This window comes from Beta vulgaris, chromosome 3 (assembly GCF_026745355.1).
Source record: "Beta vulgaris subsp. vulgaris cultivar EL10 chromosome 3, EL10.2, whole genome shotgun sequence".
In the NCBI taxonomy this organism is placed as follows: domain Eukaryota; kingdom Viridiplantae; phylum Streptophyta; class Magnoliopsida; order Caryophyllales; family Amaranthaceae; genus Beta; species Beta vulgaris.
In genome coordinates this window covers 56,341,655-56,361,029 of record NC_079204.1, presented here as the reverse complement: position 1 = coordinate 56,361,029, position 19,375 = coordinate 56,341,655, and the positions used below count along the sequence as shown (strand labels likewise).

At 36.4% G+C, this 19,375-nt stretch overlaps 3 protein-coding genes across 6 annotated transcripts; 2 read left to right on the top strand and 1 right to left on the bottom strand.

Annotated features, from left to right (window-relative positions):
• The first annotated feature begins 2,315 nt into the window (after positions 1–2,315).
• Positions 2,316–13,116, top strand: LOC104889723 (probable acyl-activating enzyme 16, chloroplastic). Of its 3 annotated transcripts, XM_048640065.1 has the most exons (19): positions 2,434–2,630; positions 4,345–4,367; positions 4,466–4,536; positions 4,857–4,971; positions 6,143–6,230; positions 6,702–6,913; positions 7,773–7,891; positions 8,817–8,966; positions 9,073–9,140; positions 9,796–9,901; positions 10,601–10,759; positions 11,049–11,102; positions 11,182–11,262; positions 11,351–11,488; positions 11,582–11,741; positions 12,017–12,096; positions 12,185–12,330; positions 12,413–12,470; positions 12,768–13,116. In XM_048640065.1, the coding sequence occupies exons 1-19, from the start codon at positions 2,581–2,583 to the stop codon at positions 12,858–12,860; spliced, it is 1,971 nt and encodes a 656-aa protein (XP_048496022.1). In that variant the 5' UTR covers positions 2,434–2,580; the 3' UTR covers positions 12,861–13,116. The 3 variants fall into 3 exon arrangements, with proteins under 3 accessions (XP_010673322.2, XP_048496021.1, XP_048496022.1); XM_010675020.4 differs by having other exon boundaries at positions 2,316–2,630; positions 4,345–4,536; XM_048640064.2 differs by lacking the exon at positions 10,601–10,759 and having other exon boundaries at positions 2,316–2,630; positions 4,345–4,536.
• Positions 13,117–14,740: 1,624 nt separating this feature from the next.
• Positions 14,741–18,697, top strand: LOC104889721 (pentatricopeptide repeat-containing protein At4g14050, mitochondrial). Of its 2 annotated transcripts, XM_010675018.4 has the most exons (3): positions 14,741–16,742; positions 17,788–17,958; positions 18,065–18,697. In XM_010675018.4, the coding sequence occupies exons 1-2, from the start codon at positions 14,939–14,941 to the stop codon at positions 17,829–17,831; spliced, it is 1,848 nt and encodes a 615-aa protein (XP_010673320.2). In that variant the 5' UTR covers positions 14,741–14,938; the 3' UTR covers positions 17,832–17,958; positions 18,065–18,697. The 2 variants fall into 2 exon arrangements, with proteins under 2 accessions (XP_010673320.2, XP_019103936.2); XM_019248391.3 differs by lacking the exons at positions 17,788–17,958; positions 18,065–18,697 and having other exon boundaries at positions 15,015–15,193; positions 15,277–17,016.
• LOC104889722 (probable calcium-binding protein CML15) lies at positions 17,582–18,178 on the bottom strand. Its single transcript, XM_010675019.3, has one exon. It carries the CDS (start codon positions 18,176–18,178, stop codon positions 17,675–17,677), a length of 504 nt encoding a protein of 167 aa, XP_010673321.2. The 3' UTR covers positions 17,582–17,674.
• Positions 18,698–19,375: the final 678 nt, after the last annotated feature.

Genomic DNA, 19,375 nt, shown 5'->3' with positions numbered 1-19,375 from the left:
CTAACATTTCACTAAAACTAAAAAATAAAAATTACGGTTATTTCACTAAATATCCCTGACAAAAAAATTTATTCACCAAATATTCCTCTTTTTTTCAAAATTTACCAGATATCCCTGACCTTTAAAAAAATTTCAACCCTTGACCTTTTAAAAAATTACTCGAAAAGCGCTTTTGGCTAAAAAACGGTAGTGCTCCGTTAACTAATTAACCCTAAAAAAACACTAAATAAACCCTAAAAACCCTAACTCACCCCCAACCTCACCAGCCCACCAGCCCCTCCCAACAACCCAGCCCCAACAGCCCCCATCCCCACCACCCCCTCCTCCTCCCCCTCCCCCTCCCCCACAACCACGCCTCCCCTTCCCACCACCCCCAGCCAGAATCCCCCTTCCTCCCCCACCCTTTCGAACTCACAGGCCCCCACCCCTTCGAACTCGTCCCTCCCCCCCACCCTTCGAACTGACAGTCCCTCACCCCTTCGAACTCGGCGCTCCCTCTCCCCTACCGAAAAATCGCAAATCCTGAGCCCCCCACCCCTAGGTCGATGGTGCTGCATTTTCTGTGAGGGAGCGAGACGAGTTTGGTCGCGGGTGTTGGGCTGTGTGTAGGGGAAGGGGGGCTACGTGTAGAGGAGGGAGACTGTGGGAAGGGGAGGGTGGTTGCGGGGGAGGGGTTGTGGGAGGGGGGTTGCGGGGGAGGATAGGGGTGGTGGGTATGGTGTTAGGGGTTGCGACGGAGGGGTAAGAGGTGGTGGGGGTGGTGTTAGGGGATGCGGGGGAGAGGGTTGGGGTTGGTGCGTGGTGGGTTGGGGGCTGGGGTTGTTGGGGGCTGGGGTTGTTGGGGGGGGTGGGGGGCTGGTGGGTTAGGGGAGATAGAGGGTTAGGGTTAGTTAGGTTGGCTTACAACTTGTTTGGTAAAGAGAATTTGGAAGGAAAAGAAAGGAAGTGGAAGGAAATTTGTTACTTTCCAATGTTTGGTTCATTAAAAAAAATTAAGTGAAAGGAAATGAGAGGAATTGGAAGGAAAGACTCTTTAATAAAATTTCACTTTCCTTTCCTCCCAAAAGTGGGGGAATTTGGGAGGAAAGAGAAAATTTATACCAAATATGAGAAATTAAGGTTTTTTTTCCTTTCTCTTCCATTCTTTTCTTTTCTCTTCCCTTCCTTTCTCTTCTCTTCCTTTCCTTTACTAAAAATGAACCAAACACACTGTTAGGGTTAATTAGGTTGAGTTAGGGCTAATTAAGTTGAGTTAGGGCAAACTTGTAAATAAACGCTAACAGAGGACTAACGCCCGTCAACAAAATAATATCTAGTGAATTGTTTTAAAGGCTAGGGAAATTTGGTGAATTTTGAGAAAAATAGGGGTATTTGGTGAATACATTTTTTTATCAAAGGTATTTGGTGAAATAACCGTAAATAAAACACTTCTTTCGAAAAGTTCTCACATAAAAGAGAGAAGTGTTTCATTTGTATTAAAAGGGTGTAAGTATATAAATATCTATACAAATATATTAAAAAGCGTGCGTGACAATGTATATACGCCACATGACACCTCTTTATGTCCAATGTGTACGCACAAGTCATGTCAATTAACAAAAGTAAAATTAGCTTGCAACAAGATTTGAATCTGTGACCTCTTGCAATTATATATGACACATTTACCGTCTCAACCAACTTTTAATCATGTTTTGATTATCCACATTATTATATATATATGTACCTTTTAAATGTTAAGTTTTCCTTAATACTTCCTCCGTTTCCTAAAGATCTTCCCACTTACTGTTCCTACAGATACCAAGGAAAATCAAGTTGTGTGGGGCATGGTGTGAGTAACGTAGGAGAGAGAAAGGGGTTAAGATAAATAAACAAATAAAAATGGGTTAAAGTAGGAGAGAGAAAAGGAGTAAAATTGAATTAATAATGTAATGTTGGACTATATGATAGTGACATGAGAGGGTAAATAGGGAAATTTGTTTTGCCAATTAAGGAATAAAGCAAAAGAGGGAAGATCTTTTGGAAACACCCTTAAACGGAAAGAGGGAAGATCTTTAGGAAACGGAGGGAGTATATTTTAATGGAATGGAAAAAATGCATATCATATTTGTAAAACAACCAACCCAGAGCAACGTTCGGGATCAAATATTAGTACTCTTATTAAACAGTGTCATAAGTTAAACTAATAAAAATTGGAGGGAAAGGAGGAGTAGAAAGGTATTAAAAAGTAAAAATTACTAGTAAAAATAAGAAATAATCCCACAATTCTTTCTCCCATTTATTTCCGTTATAATAACTCCATTCCATCAATCTCTGCGTAACTAAAAGTCACACTCTTTGAGCTTATTTGAGTAACCTCTCTTTTTCTTTTTATCTTGCATTATCTGAAGCAGCCATATATATATATATTGACAACATCTCCTGTAATTCCTATTACAATGGCTTCCACTATTCCTTGTAACATTTCCTTGAATTCTGGGATGTTTTTAAACTCTTTTAATCATCAGAAATTTACCCTTCAATTTTTTCCTTGTAATTCCAAATGGGTGTTGACTAATTTTAACCGTCGTTGTTGGAAACAACATGGGTCGTTTCAACGTAAGCTTGGTTGTGTTTGTTCTCAAACTGCTGAGGTAGATTGATTTAAAGAATTATGTTATTTATTAAATATTTGATTTTTTTGGCTAATGTATTGTTGTTTAATATGGAGTTTTTTCATGTGATTATAAAGTTTTGATCTTAGTTTTGTTTAGTTATGTAATTTGTTGTGGAAGAAGTGGAGTGGGAATTATACCAAGTTACTGAATTTGTTTGTTGATTGGTAGAAATTGTATTTTATCTCCTTAGAATTTGTTCAGGTGATTGAATTTTTGATATAAAAAACCTTTTTTGTGGTGATTTTTTTCTTGGGTTAATTTGCTTGGAAGTTTTTGTGAAGAAATATAAAAATACTTAACTTGCTTAGTTGCTTCTATGTAATTGGAAATTTGGATGATCTTGAAGGAGGTAGTTATGAGGAATTAAGGTGTTGTGAAGCTTGGTGCTTAGATTTTATTGGGTAGTTGGCTGTACAATGATGGCCCTTGTGAAACTACGACTTGATTACTAGTAGGAGTGGTATTCTAGCTCGAACGATTGTACTTGTGAGCTCTGGGGATCAAGGGTGGACCTGGGAAGTAGTTTGCAACACTAACAAGAAGTGATTTGAGGTGGTGGTGGTGGTGGTGGTGAGGGGGGAGGGGTCAGAAGGTTCTTTCGATGTTTGAGGCTTGAATTATGAACTAAGGCTCCGTTTGGTAGGGCGTAAAACGTTTTCCCGGAAAACTGTTTTCCTCTATTTTCTGTTTTACATTATTTGGTTGGCAAAAGAGTGTAAAACCATTTTCCCTTGGGGTAAAATTACTCTCCCAATGATGGAAAACCATTTTCCTTTCAAAATGAAGGGAAAACTATTTTCCTTATCTCTCTTGTATACTCTTCTCACTACCTCCTTACTTTCCCTTTCATTTCATCATTTTTCTTACATCGAACCAAACAACGGAAAACTAATTTTGGAATTGTGTTTTCCATTGTAAATTGTTTTCCATGAAAATCATTTTACACTGAAAATGTTTTACGCCCTACCAAACGGAGCCTAAAACATGTCCTATCAGTGTCGACTGAGGTGGTTTTATTCGTATGGTCCCTGAGATTAGTCCATCTGATTTTCTTGCCTGACTTACCTGAGAATGCTTTATAAATTTTTTGTCCTTGTTAGTGTTTCAGTTTTGATTACCCTTCATCTTATGTTGTCCAGAGATTGCGTATATTGTATAATTAGAGGGCCTTAAATCGTAATTTTAGAGGGGATTATATTATATTTTTAGAGGGCCTTATATATTTCATCACATTGTTATTGCCTGCAATTTCCTAGATATAAGAGCTTAAGTGCCCCATCATGTAGAAGTTGAAGGTCTTAAACAGAATGTGTTGTATTTTAATATATCATCTCTCAGAATTGTCTCAATTTTCTGTTGATTGACTCTTTTCCTACTTAAGTCCCTTACATATCTTTACATACAATTCCTAGGACAGATGGACTTTTTTTTGCTTTTGGACCTTTACGGAAGTGGAAGGGTCTTTATTTTACACTGCTTGATATCCTTTCAAAGTTGGTTTTGTGCATTCAAGAATAATGTCCTTTTACAAGGGGACTTTTAGCTCAGTTCCATTGGTTAGTAAAAAAAACTTAAATTTTTTGATCAGAAATTTAAGATCAGTGATTTTCTGCTACAGACAGGCCGAGAGCTTGTTATCGTTTGCATGAGAAGCTGCTGACACATTTGGTTCTAAAAATTTCTGTCACAGACAGAGGAGTTGCAAAAAAGGAGGTGCGCACCTTTACTAGAACATGAGATATTATACAATCGTGTATTGTTGGGCTCTAGCGACTGGAAAACAGTTCCTGATATTTGGAGAACTGCTGCAGAAAAGTATGCTGATCGGACTGCTTTGATAGATCGATATCATGAACCTCCTTTAGAGCTGACTTATAAGCAGGTAATTTCTTTCCTATGTATGTATATTTTATATTTGTTACAAAATATTTTATGATCTTCTCATGTACTTCCCTTACACCTTCAACTCTTCAAGTTTGTAAAGCAATTAGATACTTGTACTTGTATCCACCCCCTCCGGAGTTTTCTTTTTTTGGCTTTTGTATGCTTCTAAGAATTAAGTTATATTAGTATTGTGATTGTAAAAACAGTATATTTTTTTTATGTGTTTCTACTTCTGTGGTCTGACATCTGAGAGTTGGTTAGAGACCTTGTTCTTGCTGTATGGTTTTCCTCTTATTGAGTTTTTTAGTCTTGTTGCAGCTTGAGCAGGAGATTTTGGATTTCTCTGAAGGCCTAAGAGTTGTTGGCATAGAGCCATATGAAAAGGTTGCACTTTTTGCAGATAATTCATGTCGTTGGTTAATTGCTGACCAAGGTACTTATTCGTTGTCCTTGATATTTCCCTCCACATCTCTGCTATATAGTTTATTGTTTTATGTGTAGTTACTAGTTACTAATGATAAGTTGATGTTGCAACTTCGTTTTTACAATTGCGTCATATCTTATGGCAATTTTTCAAAAAGAACCCTGGATTTCTAGTCCATATATCTAGTCCATAGACTGCTGATGAAAGAAGGATCGAGCATGATTCATTCTTATCAGAACTTTCTTAGTACCACCTTCTGAAGAAAAAGGTTCCAAGTCTACCCATTCCCTCTGTGCCATAGTGTTTGTTTTCACAAGTTTAGTCTATCGTATAAATGGTCAGCTTAGCATTTATAGATAGATAATAAAACTATAGAATAAGCATGTGGACGTTTATGTGAGTATCTAATGGTATTGTAAGTAAAACTCTTACAAACAATTTGGGACATCCTTAGAGGAGAGGACAGGGAAGACTTCATGCTGTTTTACCAAGTGTTCTATCTTTATGACCCTTTTGGTGCAGAAATGCTCTTAAATACAATTAGATTATCTTTCATGAAGTCTTCTGCTGTCTCCATTTAACAAATGCAAGTCTTTTCAAATAGCTTCGTGATTCCCAAGTAAAAGCAATTCTTTTTATGTTTATACAAATGCAGTTTGGTGGTATTAGATGGCCTAATGACTGTAGGCGGTGTGTAAATAGTCAGTGAAATGGTGACGAAGATAGCCTCCTTATAACATTAGGGATCATGCTGAAGGTGCCTCCTCGTGATTATACATTAAGGCTGCATAAATTGAATATGACCTTCTAGCATGCCATATATGGGAAAAGCCTCATCAGAGTCATTGTGGTAAGAGACACGCTATGGTGTTGTACTCCTTGGGACGAAAAGGATCCGTTGTTGGGAGTGACTCATTCTATGGATGAGATTGTGGCAATGCGTCCGATTCTTGAATACTAAGGTGAGAGGTCATAGTTATGAAACTTCTACTTGGCTCGTGCTCCATTCTTTGAAGTACATCAAAGGGAGACTGACCTTGATGATGGTCATCTTTTCTCTGTATATCTGAGTTCTCTCTTGCTTGTCTATGGTAATTGATAAATTTGATGGGCCAACAATTCACATGCTTATATAAATGGTTCCTCCTTATCCAAAAATTGCACTGTTCTTTTAATGCAGGTACTATGGCAATGGGTGCTATCAATGTTGTGAGGGGGTCAAGGTCATCCACAGAAGAACTATTGCAGATATACAATCATTCTGAGAGGTTAGCAAGACTAGAATTTCCTAAAGAAGAAACAAGTGGTTCAGCTTTTTTTTTTTTTTGAAATGAAAGTTATAAGGTATTGACATAATTATCTTAGAGTTGTCTTTTACCGAACTCCATTCAGCTAGTTAAGATTCTAGATATCAGTTGTTCCTCGAGACTTCCTTAGCACAGTGCATAATGAGATATTAATGGCTATTTAAGCTTAGTTCTGTTGACAAACTAGCTAAGAGGTTTTTGAAATCTATCAAACTATTTCTTTTGGGTACCACTGATGGCTGAACAGTTTGTCTTGGGGAGAATATGCACTTATTATGGTCAAGACAAAATATTCAATGGTTCTTGGATAGCTACTTTATAACTATGAGCTTTTTTATATTTAATCTACATGGAGTTGCTCTTTTTTCCCACTCTTGCGTTTCTAGATATGCAAAGGTCTGGTATGTTGATAGCTTATACGTTTCTCTGCAGCGTTGCACTCCTTGTGGATAATCCTGCATTATTTAATCGAATGGCCGACTTGTTCGTTGGCCAGGCATCAACGAAATTTGTGATTTTGCTCTGGGGAGAGAAATCAGATTTGAGTGAAGCAGTGTCTGATAGACTTTCAGTTTTCAACTACAGCGAAATAATAGCAATGGGAAAAGAAAGTCGGAAACATCTGAGTGACTCTTATGATGCTAGTAAGGCAGGATTCTCTCATGGATTTATAATCTACTTTTTTGCTTATTTGAAAAGGGGAGTGGGGGTAAAAGGAGGTTTCTTGATATGTGTTCTTTGCACAATCTTTGCTTAATAAGTAATAACTAGTATACTACTTTTAGATTATGTTTTGTCCAAGGCTAATAAGACTATTTGAGTGTTGTGATCTTGTAGTCTGTCGAATTCATGAACATTGTTGAACATAAAAAAATTCATTAATGAGTAAAAATCAGTGTTCAAAAGCCAGAATGCTAAAGTAAATAGGGTTTTTTGGCCAGAACAAATATGAAGTTCGCCATAAGATGCAGCTATAATTTTTTTGTGTTTACTTTTTTTTACTAGGAGATGTATTTAATGTTTGTGTTCCTATCCTAAAAAAAATCAACAAACAGACTCTAATGTGCTGCTCTTTCCTTGAGTGTGCACCTGCATTAGTTCCCTTATCAGTATGAAGTCCATTTTCTTAGAGGAGCATCCCTGGCATATTTGTTGAGAATGAATGTTTTATTGGCTGTTCTTGACGTTTAGAATAACGTGTCGTTCTTTGGTTAGTGCCCCATGAACATAATTAGAGTCCCTGATTCTTAACATCTTTCCTCCTCCCTGTTCTGCTTTTGTGTGTTGTAGAAAAAGAGGAAATGAGACTATGAAAGAGACAGAAAGTTTTTCAGAGGGTATATTTGACTGAGTTGACTCTATAGACAACAGACATCTCAAAAAGAATCTATATGTTGAATGTTCAAATAGTTTTAAAATCATCTGGTTCTGCACCTGCCAAAGTAATTTTCAAGGCTATATTATATTACTAGCAAGCAAGATTTATGGCTCACATGATTTCAGGGAAATTATACTCTTATGAGCCCATAAGCTCTGATGATGTTGCCACGCTGATGTATACTAGTGGAACCACGGGCAACCCAAAGGGTGTAATGATTACACACCGGAATCTTCTGCACCAGGTATTAACCTCCCCCCCCCCTCCCCCTTTCCTTCTAGTCCCTCTATCCTTGAACTTGGAATATGCTATCCAAACTGTTCTCTACTTTTCAAGCTCTACTAATTGCTTTATACTTTAGAGTGACCACTTGATGCAAGACACTTGTATATTTGTTATTATACGCTTTTCGAAATAACACTTGGAATTGTTCAGTGGGGTTGCTGATTAACCTAACCAGAAACAGCTGCAATTATCACATGCCAAGTGACATATATACATGATTTAGATCTTTCCATTGATAGTCTAGTTTGGTCAATATGTTATTATGTATGAAGGTATAACATAGCAACATGGCCAAATAAGACTAACTCAAAGGATTTGTATCTAAAGTTCAAACCAGAGTCACTTTTGGCATTCAAATCCAGGTCCCTGTTACAATGGGATTAGTATGTGTTTCATAAATATTTGATCTAATCATATTATTTAATGTATTCACGTGAACATATCATCTAGGACGTTTGTAAAACTTTTTCTACGTTGTGTCTTCCCTTTACTAGTCTCCACTGTCTAGGCATTTAGGAATAGGCTGTGCCAGTATGTATATTTTGACCTTCCCATGAGAAGATGTATTGCACACTCCTGTGGTTTCTAATCTTACAAAGTCAAAAAGGTCTATGTATGCATTTATCATTGCACTTCGTTCAGATAACACCCCTCACAAAGGACAAACAATTTGTCATATGCAAAAGTTCAGGGATCGTATCTCGTGAGAATTCGGAAAGCCTATCTCTTCACATTGTTTGAGTAGAATTGTCTTTCTTTTGAACAATTTTATCATTTATTTTTTCAATTTTTTTCTGATGTTTATTTTTTCTGAAACAAGCATTGAGAATTATGATGAAAGTTGCATTATGGTGTACTTGTGTGACTGTGTCCTGTTATTTTAGATCAAGAGTTTATGGGATGTTGTACCTGTTCGAGCTGGAGATAAATTTCTGAGCATGCTGCCCCCTTGGCATGCTTATGAACGCGCAGCTGAGTATTTCATCTTCTCATATGGAATAGAGCAAGTGTATACTACCGTAAAGAACCTGAAGGTATCTAATTGGATTATATCTTATCCTTGCCTTGACATTTCTCTGCAAGTTTTGAACATATGAAATCTCTTCCGTTGAGAACTTTGTATTCTACTTGTGACAACAGGAGGATTTAAAAAATTATCAACCTGATTACCTGATTTCTGTTCCATTGGTCTACGAAACACTCTACAGGTTAGTTATCTTACGGATTAGTCATGCTGACTGATCAGCTTTCTGACATCTATGCAAAAATACTCCATTATTTATAAAGCAACGTTGTCATTTTATCTGTACTATGTAGCTTCCATTCCTGCGTATTAATGTACACGACACGCTTCCTGAACATTTCCTGTATTATCTATTTTGCTTTTGGCTTTAAAAGTTACTGCAGTTTCAGTCTCAAATCCAGCTGCTGTTAAAGTTGTGTTTCTTATTTGCTTTCTTTTTTTTGAACACTATAACTTATACATCGAACGATATTCTGTCCATTTTGGCTTTCCAAAAAGAGATACAGTGGCTTGGTGATGGGTGAACCGGTAAATTAGTGGTTATCTTCTTAGTTGAAAGCCTCTAGAAGTTAGAACTGCTAACAACATAATTTACCCCTTAATCAAGGTTGTACGCAACAAATTACACACAAGTGTGGTTTGTTATTTACACTGCCAGGTGCATGTTTAGGTGCCATATATCTTCAAATTGGCAATGGGATGTAAATATTAACCTCGATCAGTATCCTTATGCTGCTAATGAAGTTGTCTAGTCAATTTGCCTTCTTTAACATTTATGGTACTATTCTTTGGAACTTTTTATGTGTACCCTTGAAATTTTGCAACTTTATGTCTTGCAGTGCAATTCAGAAGCAGATTGCAGCAAACTCTGCTGTTCGAAAGATCATTGCTCTTGCACTCATAAAGATTAGTTTGACATACATGGAGCTTAAGAGGATTTATGAGGTTTGTATTTGAGCTAATATTTCTCTCTTGTGCATGTAAATCATATTTACAGGGGGCATTATTTTCTGTTTAATCTGCAAACTATGCAATGAAATTTAATACGTCTGAAATTTTCTTTACTAGGCCTGCATAAATGTAACCTACTAACCTTGATCCACTCTCAAAATCTAGAGGAGTATTTTACTCAATAATGAATGTGTTCATATTATGATTCTTTAGTGATTAGAGGAATTCTAAAAGTATGAGGGAATCAGGAAGGACGATTTGAAGGAATTATAGACTACTGCCACGATGAACATGTCACATCAATTCATCTGATCAGTTAAAGAACTTTCCTTTGGCATATGTGCATGACTTTTTAATATGCAACTAGCTAGTATGAAATTTATGCATATACCAATCTTGAAACAATGATCTTTGGTAGGTTTTAACTTTTAGTTGTTGAGAGTAAATTTTTCAAGATGGAAGGACCTTTATTCTTGGTTTATCCGTGTATATATTTAAGAATAAAATGGCCTATATGACACCAAATATAAATTTGGTGCAGGTTACTCACGAACTAAAGCCATTTCTTCCTATATTTTATTACTTTTTAAGCTTGTGATATTCTTGTACTGTGTTTTGGCCTGCGAGTGCATTGCATCATCAGCAACAGTCTGCTATCGGGATTATCTGTTTCATTTGAGCCTTCCTATGTAGGGGAAATATCTGCCTAAGAAGCAGCAGCAACAGTCTTACCTCATAGCACTTGTGGATTGGCTTTGGGCAGGAATAGCTGCAACAGTTTTGTGGCCAATACATAATTTGGCCAAGCTGCTATTGTATAGTAAAATCAAATCTGCTATCGGGATTTCAAAGGTGCATCATGTGAATCTTTTACTTGGAATGCTTTCTTCATTTGGTCATTTTTTTTTATATTATCTGGTGACGTGCTTCTGCTTACTTATTAGGCTTGATTATTAAACTTGGAGTTTAAAGATATTTCTATTTACTACAAGCCGCATTTGTCATCTTAAGAAATACTTCAACTGGCACATTCAAGAAAGCTGATTCAGCAGCTTTAGATTGATCTGATCTCTCAGCTTTAGATTGACCTGATCTCTCTATATGGAGGGGAAATCCTTATCTAGTTCTCTGTATTCTGCAGGCAGGCATAAGTGGAGGTGGTAGTTTACCTTTGCATATCGACAAGTTCTTTGAGGTTTCATACTTGCTCACTAATAACTATGTATATTTTGGATAGATGCATTGTCCACAAGCTTATTCCTTCACATGTGTAGGCAATCGGTATTATAGTGCAGAATGGGTATGGTCTGACTGAATCTTCTCCTGTTGTTGCCGCTAGACGACCAGCCTATAATGTTAGTAGCTTATCTTCATGATTTTTTCTCCTATCTTCAATTGAGGAATATAATATTTGATACATCGTAATTGTTCATTCTCTTGAAGATTTTAGGATCGGTTGGTCATCCACTTAAGCGTACAGAAATTAAAGTTGTAAATGCTGATACAGATGAGGTCTTATCACCTGGTTCGAAAGGCATTATCAAAGTTAGGGGCCCACAAGTGATGACAGGCTATTTCAAGGTATACCTATGTATTCAACATTACAACATTCTAGAGCAAAAGAGATTTCGGATTATCTATATATGTTTATTTTCTTTAATGATATCTTTGCAGAATCCATCCGCTACAAGGCAAGTTTTGGATGACAATGGCTGGTTGAACACGGGAGATTTAGGATGGATATCACCTTGTCATTCATCGGGAAGAAGCCGGCTTTGTGGAGGTGTTCTTGTTCTTGAAGGACGTGCAAAAGATACTATAGTTCTCTCGACAGGTAATTCAAGAACTGATTCACCCATCACTTTTGATAAGTTTTTCTTTCTCATCCCTTGGGGAAATTCCTGTAAAAGATGGTATGTCAGTCTTCAGCAAAGTTGAAAATAAAGGTACAAAGTTAGATAGCAAAGCAAATTGGTTGTAAGTTATAAAGAAAGGTAAAAGGTTAAGTGGTCCAATCATAAACGTTTCGTCAGACCATGTGACATAGACCAGTTCATTGCCCCTACGCTCTGCTATTTTCTAGTGATGCAGGATCTCTTTGTTCATTAGGTGAAAATGTAGAGCCCTCGGAAATCGAAGAAGCGGCCGTGAGAAGTAGTCTAATTGAACAAATTGTTATCATTGGCCAGGTTAGCAGACGCTTTTTGTTTTCATATCTTGTTCTGCTGTACAATACTGGATTTGGTTAAAAATTGGCTTACTGTTTATGCTGTCCAGGACCAACGACGTCTTGGAGCTATCATCGTTCCAAACAAAGAAGAGGCTTTACAGGCAGCAAAGAGATCGTCTCTTATTGATGCAGATGCTAGTGAACTGAAAAAGGAAAGGTTGACAAACCTTTTACGCGAGGAGTTGAGAAAGTGGTAGGAATTTTATCATATGATATACTTGTTATTACAAATTGTTTATTAATTTTTGTTCTAACGAAGTTTTTCCAAATCACAGGACTTCAGAGTTCTCGTTTCAAGTTGGTCCAGTGCTAATTGTGGATGAACCTTTCACGGTATGTGCTTTTTAGCTTCAGAGGACCATATACTCCCTCTGCTCTCTAATTGTTATTCCAAAATTTTTTAACTCGTTTGCTCATGTAGATCTTAATCGATGTACTTTAAGAATATAAATGCTGTTGATATTTCGAAACCATCCAAGCATATCTAACAAGATTGCACACGATAGTATCTTTATACACTTATATAGAGAAAAATGCCGTCAATGTTTACTAATTTTGACAAATATTAGAGAATGGAGTGTAGTTTCTGTCCTTTGGTATGCTAAAATTTTCATCTGTGTATTATTTCAGATCGATAGCGGTCTAATGACTCCGACCTTAAAGATCCGAAGAGACGTAGTTGCAGATAGATATAGAGATGAAATAGCAAATCTATACAGGTGAACATACAACACAGACGTACACACAGTAGCTGTGATTTGGAATTGGAGGTGCAGCAGTTGATCATACAACCCCTATGCTCTTTTCATTTCAACAATTTTTTTTCCAACTCTAGGGATGAAACTTGAAAATTCTATAAATGTGTTCTTTTGGAAATAATTGAAGAAAAGTAAAGGGCATAGACCAAATGTATCTTGTAAATGAGAAAGCTTGAAACTTTTGTCCCCATGTAAATGTAATTGTCTTTGTTTCCTAGTCACGTAAATGTATACTTCCTCCGTTTCGTTTTAAATGGAACAAATGAATATTTTATATCTCACACATAATACCCATTTGTTGCATTTACAACGAAACGGAGAAAGTATTAAGATGATTGTCTGGGAACTGATTGTTTATACTAGGAGATATAATATGTTGATGGCTTGAATGTAAGTAGCAAACAATTGTAAATTAAACAGTGATTTGGAACCTGAAAACCATTTGGTTGATCATCATCGAATAAGGGAAAAACATCTGGTCGATCATGAGATTTACCACCCATGTTCTTATGGACAAATATAAAAAGGGTCATAAAAGATAAATTTTGGAGATGTAAATGTAAGTGACTAAACTATAGTTTTAAGTGCAATCAACTTTCGTCATTACTTTAAGAGCATCTTTAATGGTAAGTCAATATCATTTTGGCGTTATGTGCCACTTAAACTTTCCAAATCAATCCTTTCAGTTATTTGAGCTACAAAAATTTTCATTATCACGCCACAACTGTGTTTATTGCTTGAGTAGGTTTCACTAAGGGATGTAAATGAAACTAGACAATTCGCGAGCTACTCGAGATTGACTCGGTCAAAGCTTGACTCGAGTGAGCTCGAATCGAACTCGAGCTTGACTCAAGATATCGACGAGTCTAGCTGAGCAACTCATAATACTCGACTCGAAAACTTGTGAGAAGTTCGAACATCCAATTATCTATAGCAAAAGACGACATATTTTCTATCTTATGGTTGTTTTTAATCTGGGACACTTGCAAGCTACTCGGTCAAAGCTCAATTCGGTCAAAACTCGACTTGAGTAAGCTCGACTCGAAATTAACAAGCTGAGTCGAACTAACCCAAACTCGAACTCGACTCGCATGATTCACAGTTTCACACCTCTAGGCTCCACATATCAACCACCTTTTCATATCAAACTAGTTTGTGTTCCGGGCGATGCTCCGGATTGTTTCTTTTCGTAATTTTTTGTCTTGTGAGGAAAAAATTGACGTCATAATTTGAAGAATACAAGAAATTGGAGTAAGAGTTTATGTCTACAATGTCTACTATCATTACCATTAATATGTTAGGTATCCAACTACTTGTGTAGTCTTTTAATGAGATATAATTACAAGACATTATTATATTTTATTTTGAAATATTAAATAATGATTTTATGTTGGATCAATGGTTAAGCTTTCACTTTCTATTTCAAATGTCACGTGTTCGATACCTTCTAACCACACGACATATTTTTTTTAGTTGAGGGGTTTGACATGAAAATAGAGTATTTGCATTACAATTTTAGAGGAGAGTGTCACATGGCACATAAACATTCTTATGAACGCCTTTTAATATATTAGTATAGATTGTTATACTCCCTCCGTCCCATAATATAGTGCTTGTTTCTTTTTTACACAGTTTTCAAGATGTAACTTTGACCTTTAATATCTTCAATTTCGTATTTATAAAAAATATAAAAAGTTGATATTATGAAACTACACATTGAGACGAATCTAACAAGATCCCACATGAATATGTTTTTTTATATATACAAATGAGAATATTCGGTCAAAGATTTTAAAGTTTGACCCACCAAAAATGAAATAGGCACTATATTATGGGACGGAGGGAGTAGAATTTAGCTTTAGAACAACCACCCTTTCATATCCTTTATGGCTTTATGTAACAAGGAAAATCATCAAGTTACCGTTGGTTTTATTTCCTCGCAATTACCCGCCAAATTCAGCTTTCATTACTATTTTTTCTGAATCCCCTAAGATTATCCCTTTATAAACATTGATACTCCAAAAACACAAACTCAAAAATTGGATGCTTTGTTCTCACTATCTCCACCATCTTGGAGTTTGCGCCAAACGCTATTCTCTCTCCTCAGGCCAAAAACTCCATGCCCAGATCTTCAAGCTCGGTCTTCAACACTATGGCCCTATACCCAACTCCCTTGTTGAAATGTATGGAAAATGTGGTGTCATTAAAAATGCACTCAAAGTGTTCGATGAAATGCCTCAAAGAGACTTTATTTCTTGGGCTTCAATTCTCACAGCTTATAATCATGCTAATCTTCCTCATAAAACACTCTTTATGTTCATTGATATGTGGAATGTTGATAAGTTACAACCTGATCATTTTGTGATTGCTAGTCTTGTTAAGGCATGTTCTAGCTTAGGTAATATTAGGCTTGGTAAACAAGTTCATGCTCATTTTGTTGGGTCACCCTTTTATGATGATGATGTAGTTAAATCGTCGCTTGTTGATATGTATTCGAAATGTGGGAACCTTGATTATGGTAGGATGGTTTTCGATTCGATTAAGGTGAAGAGTACGATTTCTTGGACGGCCTTGATATCGGGTTATGCTCGGATTGGGCATAAAGATGATGCTATGGAGCTCTTTATGAGGATGCCTGATAAGAATTTGTTGTCTTGGAGTGCTTTGATATCTGGGTTGGTGCAAAGCGGTCATGGGAATGATGCTTGTAGTGTTTTTATGACAATGAGAAGAGAGATAGATCATAGTGCTGATCCATTTGTTCTTTCGAGCATTGTTGCAGCATCTGCTAATATGGCAGCACTCCAGCTAGGGAGGCAATTACACTGTTTGGTTATACTGCTTGGGTTTGAACGCAACTTATTCATTTCTAATGCACTCATTGATATGTATGCCAAATGTAGTGACTTATTAGCAGCAAAAGGCATTTTTTCTTGCATATCAAAGCGAGATGTTGTGTCTTGGACTTCCATTATAGTTGGGATGGCCCAACACGGCCAAGCGAAGGAAGCATTGTCGTTTTATGATGAGATGGTCAAGGATGGTGTTAAACCTAATGAAGTAACATTTCTTGGGTTGATTTATGCATGTAGCCATGTTGGTTTAGTCAACAAAGGTAGAAATTTTTTTGATTTGATGGTTGGGGAGCATGGAATGAGACCTTCTTTGCATCATTACACATGCCTGTTGGATCTTCTAAGCCGTTCTGGTCATCTTATTGAGGCTGAGAAACTTCTTACTACGATGCCATATGATCCCGATGAAGCTGCTTGGGCTGCTTTGTTAAGTGCTTGCAGAAAACATAAAAATACAGAGGTTGCAGTTAGGGTTGCTGATCATTTACTGAATTTAAGACCTAAAGACCCTTCTACATATATTTTACTTTCTAATACATATGCTGCTTCTTCTATGTGGGGAAATGCGTCTCAAGTACGCAGATTGATGTCCATGATGGATTTAAAGAAAGAGCCTGGTTATAGCTGTATTGAACTTGCAAAGGAGAGTCAGGTGTTTTATGCAGGGGAGTCGTCTCATCCTATGCAGAAGGAGCTTCTTAGTCTTCTCGAAGAGTTGGATGCCGAGATGAGAAAGAGAGGTTATGTTCCAGATACTAGTTTTGTTTTACATGAACTAAAACAGCATGAGAAGGAGAAGCATTTGTTATGGCATAGTGAAAGATGGGCTGTAGCATATGGCTTGCTTAAATCTGCTCGTGGTACTGTCATACGCGTAGTCAAGAATTTACGAACTTGTGGGGACTGTCATACGGTTCTAAAGTTCATAAGTAGCATCGCTAAGAGGGAGATCATTGTTCGAGATATCAACAGGTTTCATCATTTTAAAGATGGTAACTGTTCTTGTGCTGATTTTTGGTAGAATATATTGCCATTACATACAATTCATCGCTCAGAAACTCCATATGCTATGCCTGATAAAAATTGTAGGCCTATCATATTTCTTAGTCTCTACTTGAATTTTATATCAAGCACTGTTGAACTCGATTTTCATTTTCATGGAAGTTGAGCTCAACTTATATATATAGTCAGTCAAAATCAAATTTAATCTGTAAAAAGCACTTTGAATTAGCACACAATAGCTGTAAAAGAGATCAGCAAAATCTAGTTTCATTCACAGCATAAATTCATCCATCCAGTAAAACAGACTCATTTGGTTTATCTGAAATTAATTCCTAGAAAACTAACAGCCGTCACCAAATTGGCAAAACCCAAAAAGTCTCGAAGGTTTGTAGAATATTAAGGCCGTGTTTGATAAATGGCTTTTTCATTGGCTTTTGACTTTTTAATCTGATTTAAACCGCCAAAAAAAGTGTTTGGTTATTGGCTTTTTGGTTGGCTGAAAAGGTGCCTGGAGTAGCTTTTTGGATTGGCTTGTTGACCCACGAACTCTAATAAACAGCCAACAACCACAAATAATTTTGTCAAATACTTTTGCAAACAGTTGGCTTAAACAACCAACTTAAAAAGCCAATACATACCGTCAATGTTTCCAGTCAGTCAAACAAGCCAACTAAACCAGCCAAAAGCCAATAGTCGATTGCCAAACAGCTCCTAAATCTCATTCTAGAATGATGAAGTCTTTGAAATTAATGTAACAAATTAGAATTAGAGCACACAAAATACGATGATGATAATTCTAAGTTAATCTATCATCTGCATCAACCATTAATGATTAGACAAACCATTCCAATTAAAATTTGTCATTAAAAGACACAAATCCAAGGAAATTCATAACACCCACAAACTAATGAATCGAATCCATTTATTGGGTAGAAACAGGACTAGCATTATTTAGGCCAAACAATTCAGCTGCAGATTTACCCATAATAGAAGCAAACTCATTAAAACTAATAACACCATCTCCATTTGTATCAGCTTCCTTCATCATTTCAGCCAATTCTTTGTACGTTAAAGGATGACCCATCTTTGCCATTGATCCTGCCAGCTCTGCTGCCGTGATGTATCCATTACCGTCGCGATCAAACGACCGGAAAACCTCCAATAATTGTTCTTGGTTGATCAAAATGTCATGTTGGTTAAGCTCAGGTAATAAGGCTCGAGTTAGCTCATCAAACTCAATATAACCATTGCCATTTGAGTCCATATTTGTTAACAATGCATATATTTGGTCACCCGTGTGTTTCACCCCTAGGGACCTTAATAATGCCGCGAGCTCGAGTTGTGTTAGGCTTCCATCCGAGTCCATATCAAACCGCTCAAATATGTGTTTTAGCTGTTGTAATTGCTCCGCATTGAAGGTTGCCATTGATCCGAGCCAACAACCAACAGCCAACAACCAACAGCCAACAGCGAACAGATAACAGCCAACAACCAACAGACAACAGCTAACAGCTATTGCAACCGCTCGTATATATATGCTTTTTTTTACCTGTTTGTGGGTTTAAGTTTTTGGTTATGGTTATGGTAGAGGAAAGTTATGATTAGGGAATTGGGGTTATTGGTTGAAAGGGTCTTACCATATTGGAGAGGGTGGGGGTTTAATTATATTGTTGAATGTTCAAAGGGGTGCAAGTGGGAGAAATGAAGTCTAAGTATTGTTGTTTTTTCTTTGTTTTGGAGGTGGGTGTGATCGAAGAATTGATTGTGATTTTGGTTTTGCATGGTTTGTGTTTTTGGGAATGGTAGAAGTTCTTTTAATAAGGGTCGTTCATTTGCCTATTTTTAAGGGAATTTTATTACCAAATTTTGGCTGTAATTTCATGAAGATTTTGATGTGATTGACATCTCTATTTTTCAATAAAATGTTGCAATCAATATTATGGGATATAGGGAGTAAAAGAACTCGAACATGGTATAAATATGATAATATGGAATTTGCTTCTAGTAATCCAATGAGAAAAAATTATCAAATATTATATAAAATTTGCCAAAATAAAAAAATAAACAAGTGACGATCTCATTATTATTAGGTAAACAATTTAATTTCGTACTCTGATATTTCTTTATTATATTTGTTTATATGTTTTTGGTATGTAAATCCATATTTAGTAGTAGAGAGTTGGCTGTTTATTTTCCTTTTGTTTGTGGTTTACATCTTCTTGTCCATTTTAATGTGGCATAAAACAGTATTCTCCAACTGCTATTGAAAAACAAGATATAAAGTATAACTGATAATAAGTACTTGTTCTTGAGGAGTAATAAAAAAAGTCAATTATATAATGGCAAAAACATCTTGTCTACTTAATTACTTTTGCACAATCTCTGACATACATCTTTGATCATTAACATCTTTATATAAGTGTAGTAAAAGAAATTATAAAAAGGTAATATTCTTAAACTAGACATACAAATCTAACAAGATGTCACATAACTAGACCTGGTTATTGGATAGGGTAGCCAAATAACTAGATAGTTAGGGTCAAATTTATAGGGTTTTATTGGATAAGAATTTAATGGACATTATAATTGGACAGGGTCATTATATAGGGCCGATAAAATATCT

What these genes read in the sequence shown, in the direction of transcription:
- LOC104889722 (XM_010675019.3), bottom strand. Translation starts at nt 18,178, where the DNA reads ATGGCAACCTTCAATGCGGAGCAATTACAACAGCTAAAACACATATTT.
- LOC104889723 (XM_010675020.4), top strand. Translation starts at nt 2,436, where the DNA reads ATGGCTTCCACTATTCCTTGTAACATTTCCTTGAATTCTGGGATGTTT. An exon ending in TTTGTTCTCAAACTGCTGAG is followed by an intron (nt 2,631 to 4,344) that starts GTAGATTGATTT and finishes TTTCTGTCACAG; the next exon opens with ACAGAGGAGTTGCAAAAAAG. An exon ending in AAATTGTTATCATTGGCCAG is followed by an intron (nt 12,097 to 12,184) that starts GTTAGCAGACGC and finishes TATGCTGTCCAG; the next exon opens with GACCAACGACGTCTTGGAGC.
- LOC104889721 (XM_010675018.4), top strand. Translation starts at nt 14,939, where the DNA reads ATGCTTTGTTCTCACTATCTCCACCATCTTGGAGTTTGCGCCAAACGC. An exon ending in GTTTCATCATTTTAAAGATG is followed by an intron (nt 16,743 to 17,787) that starts GTAACTGTTCTT and finishes CATTTGTATCAG; the next exon opens with CTTCCTTCATCATTTCAGCC.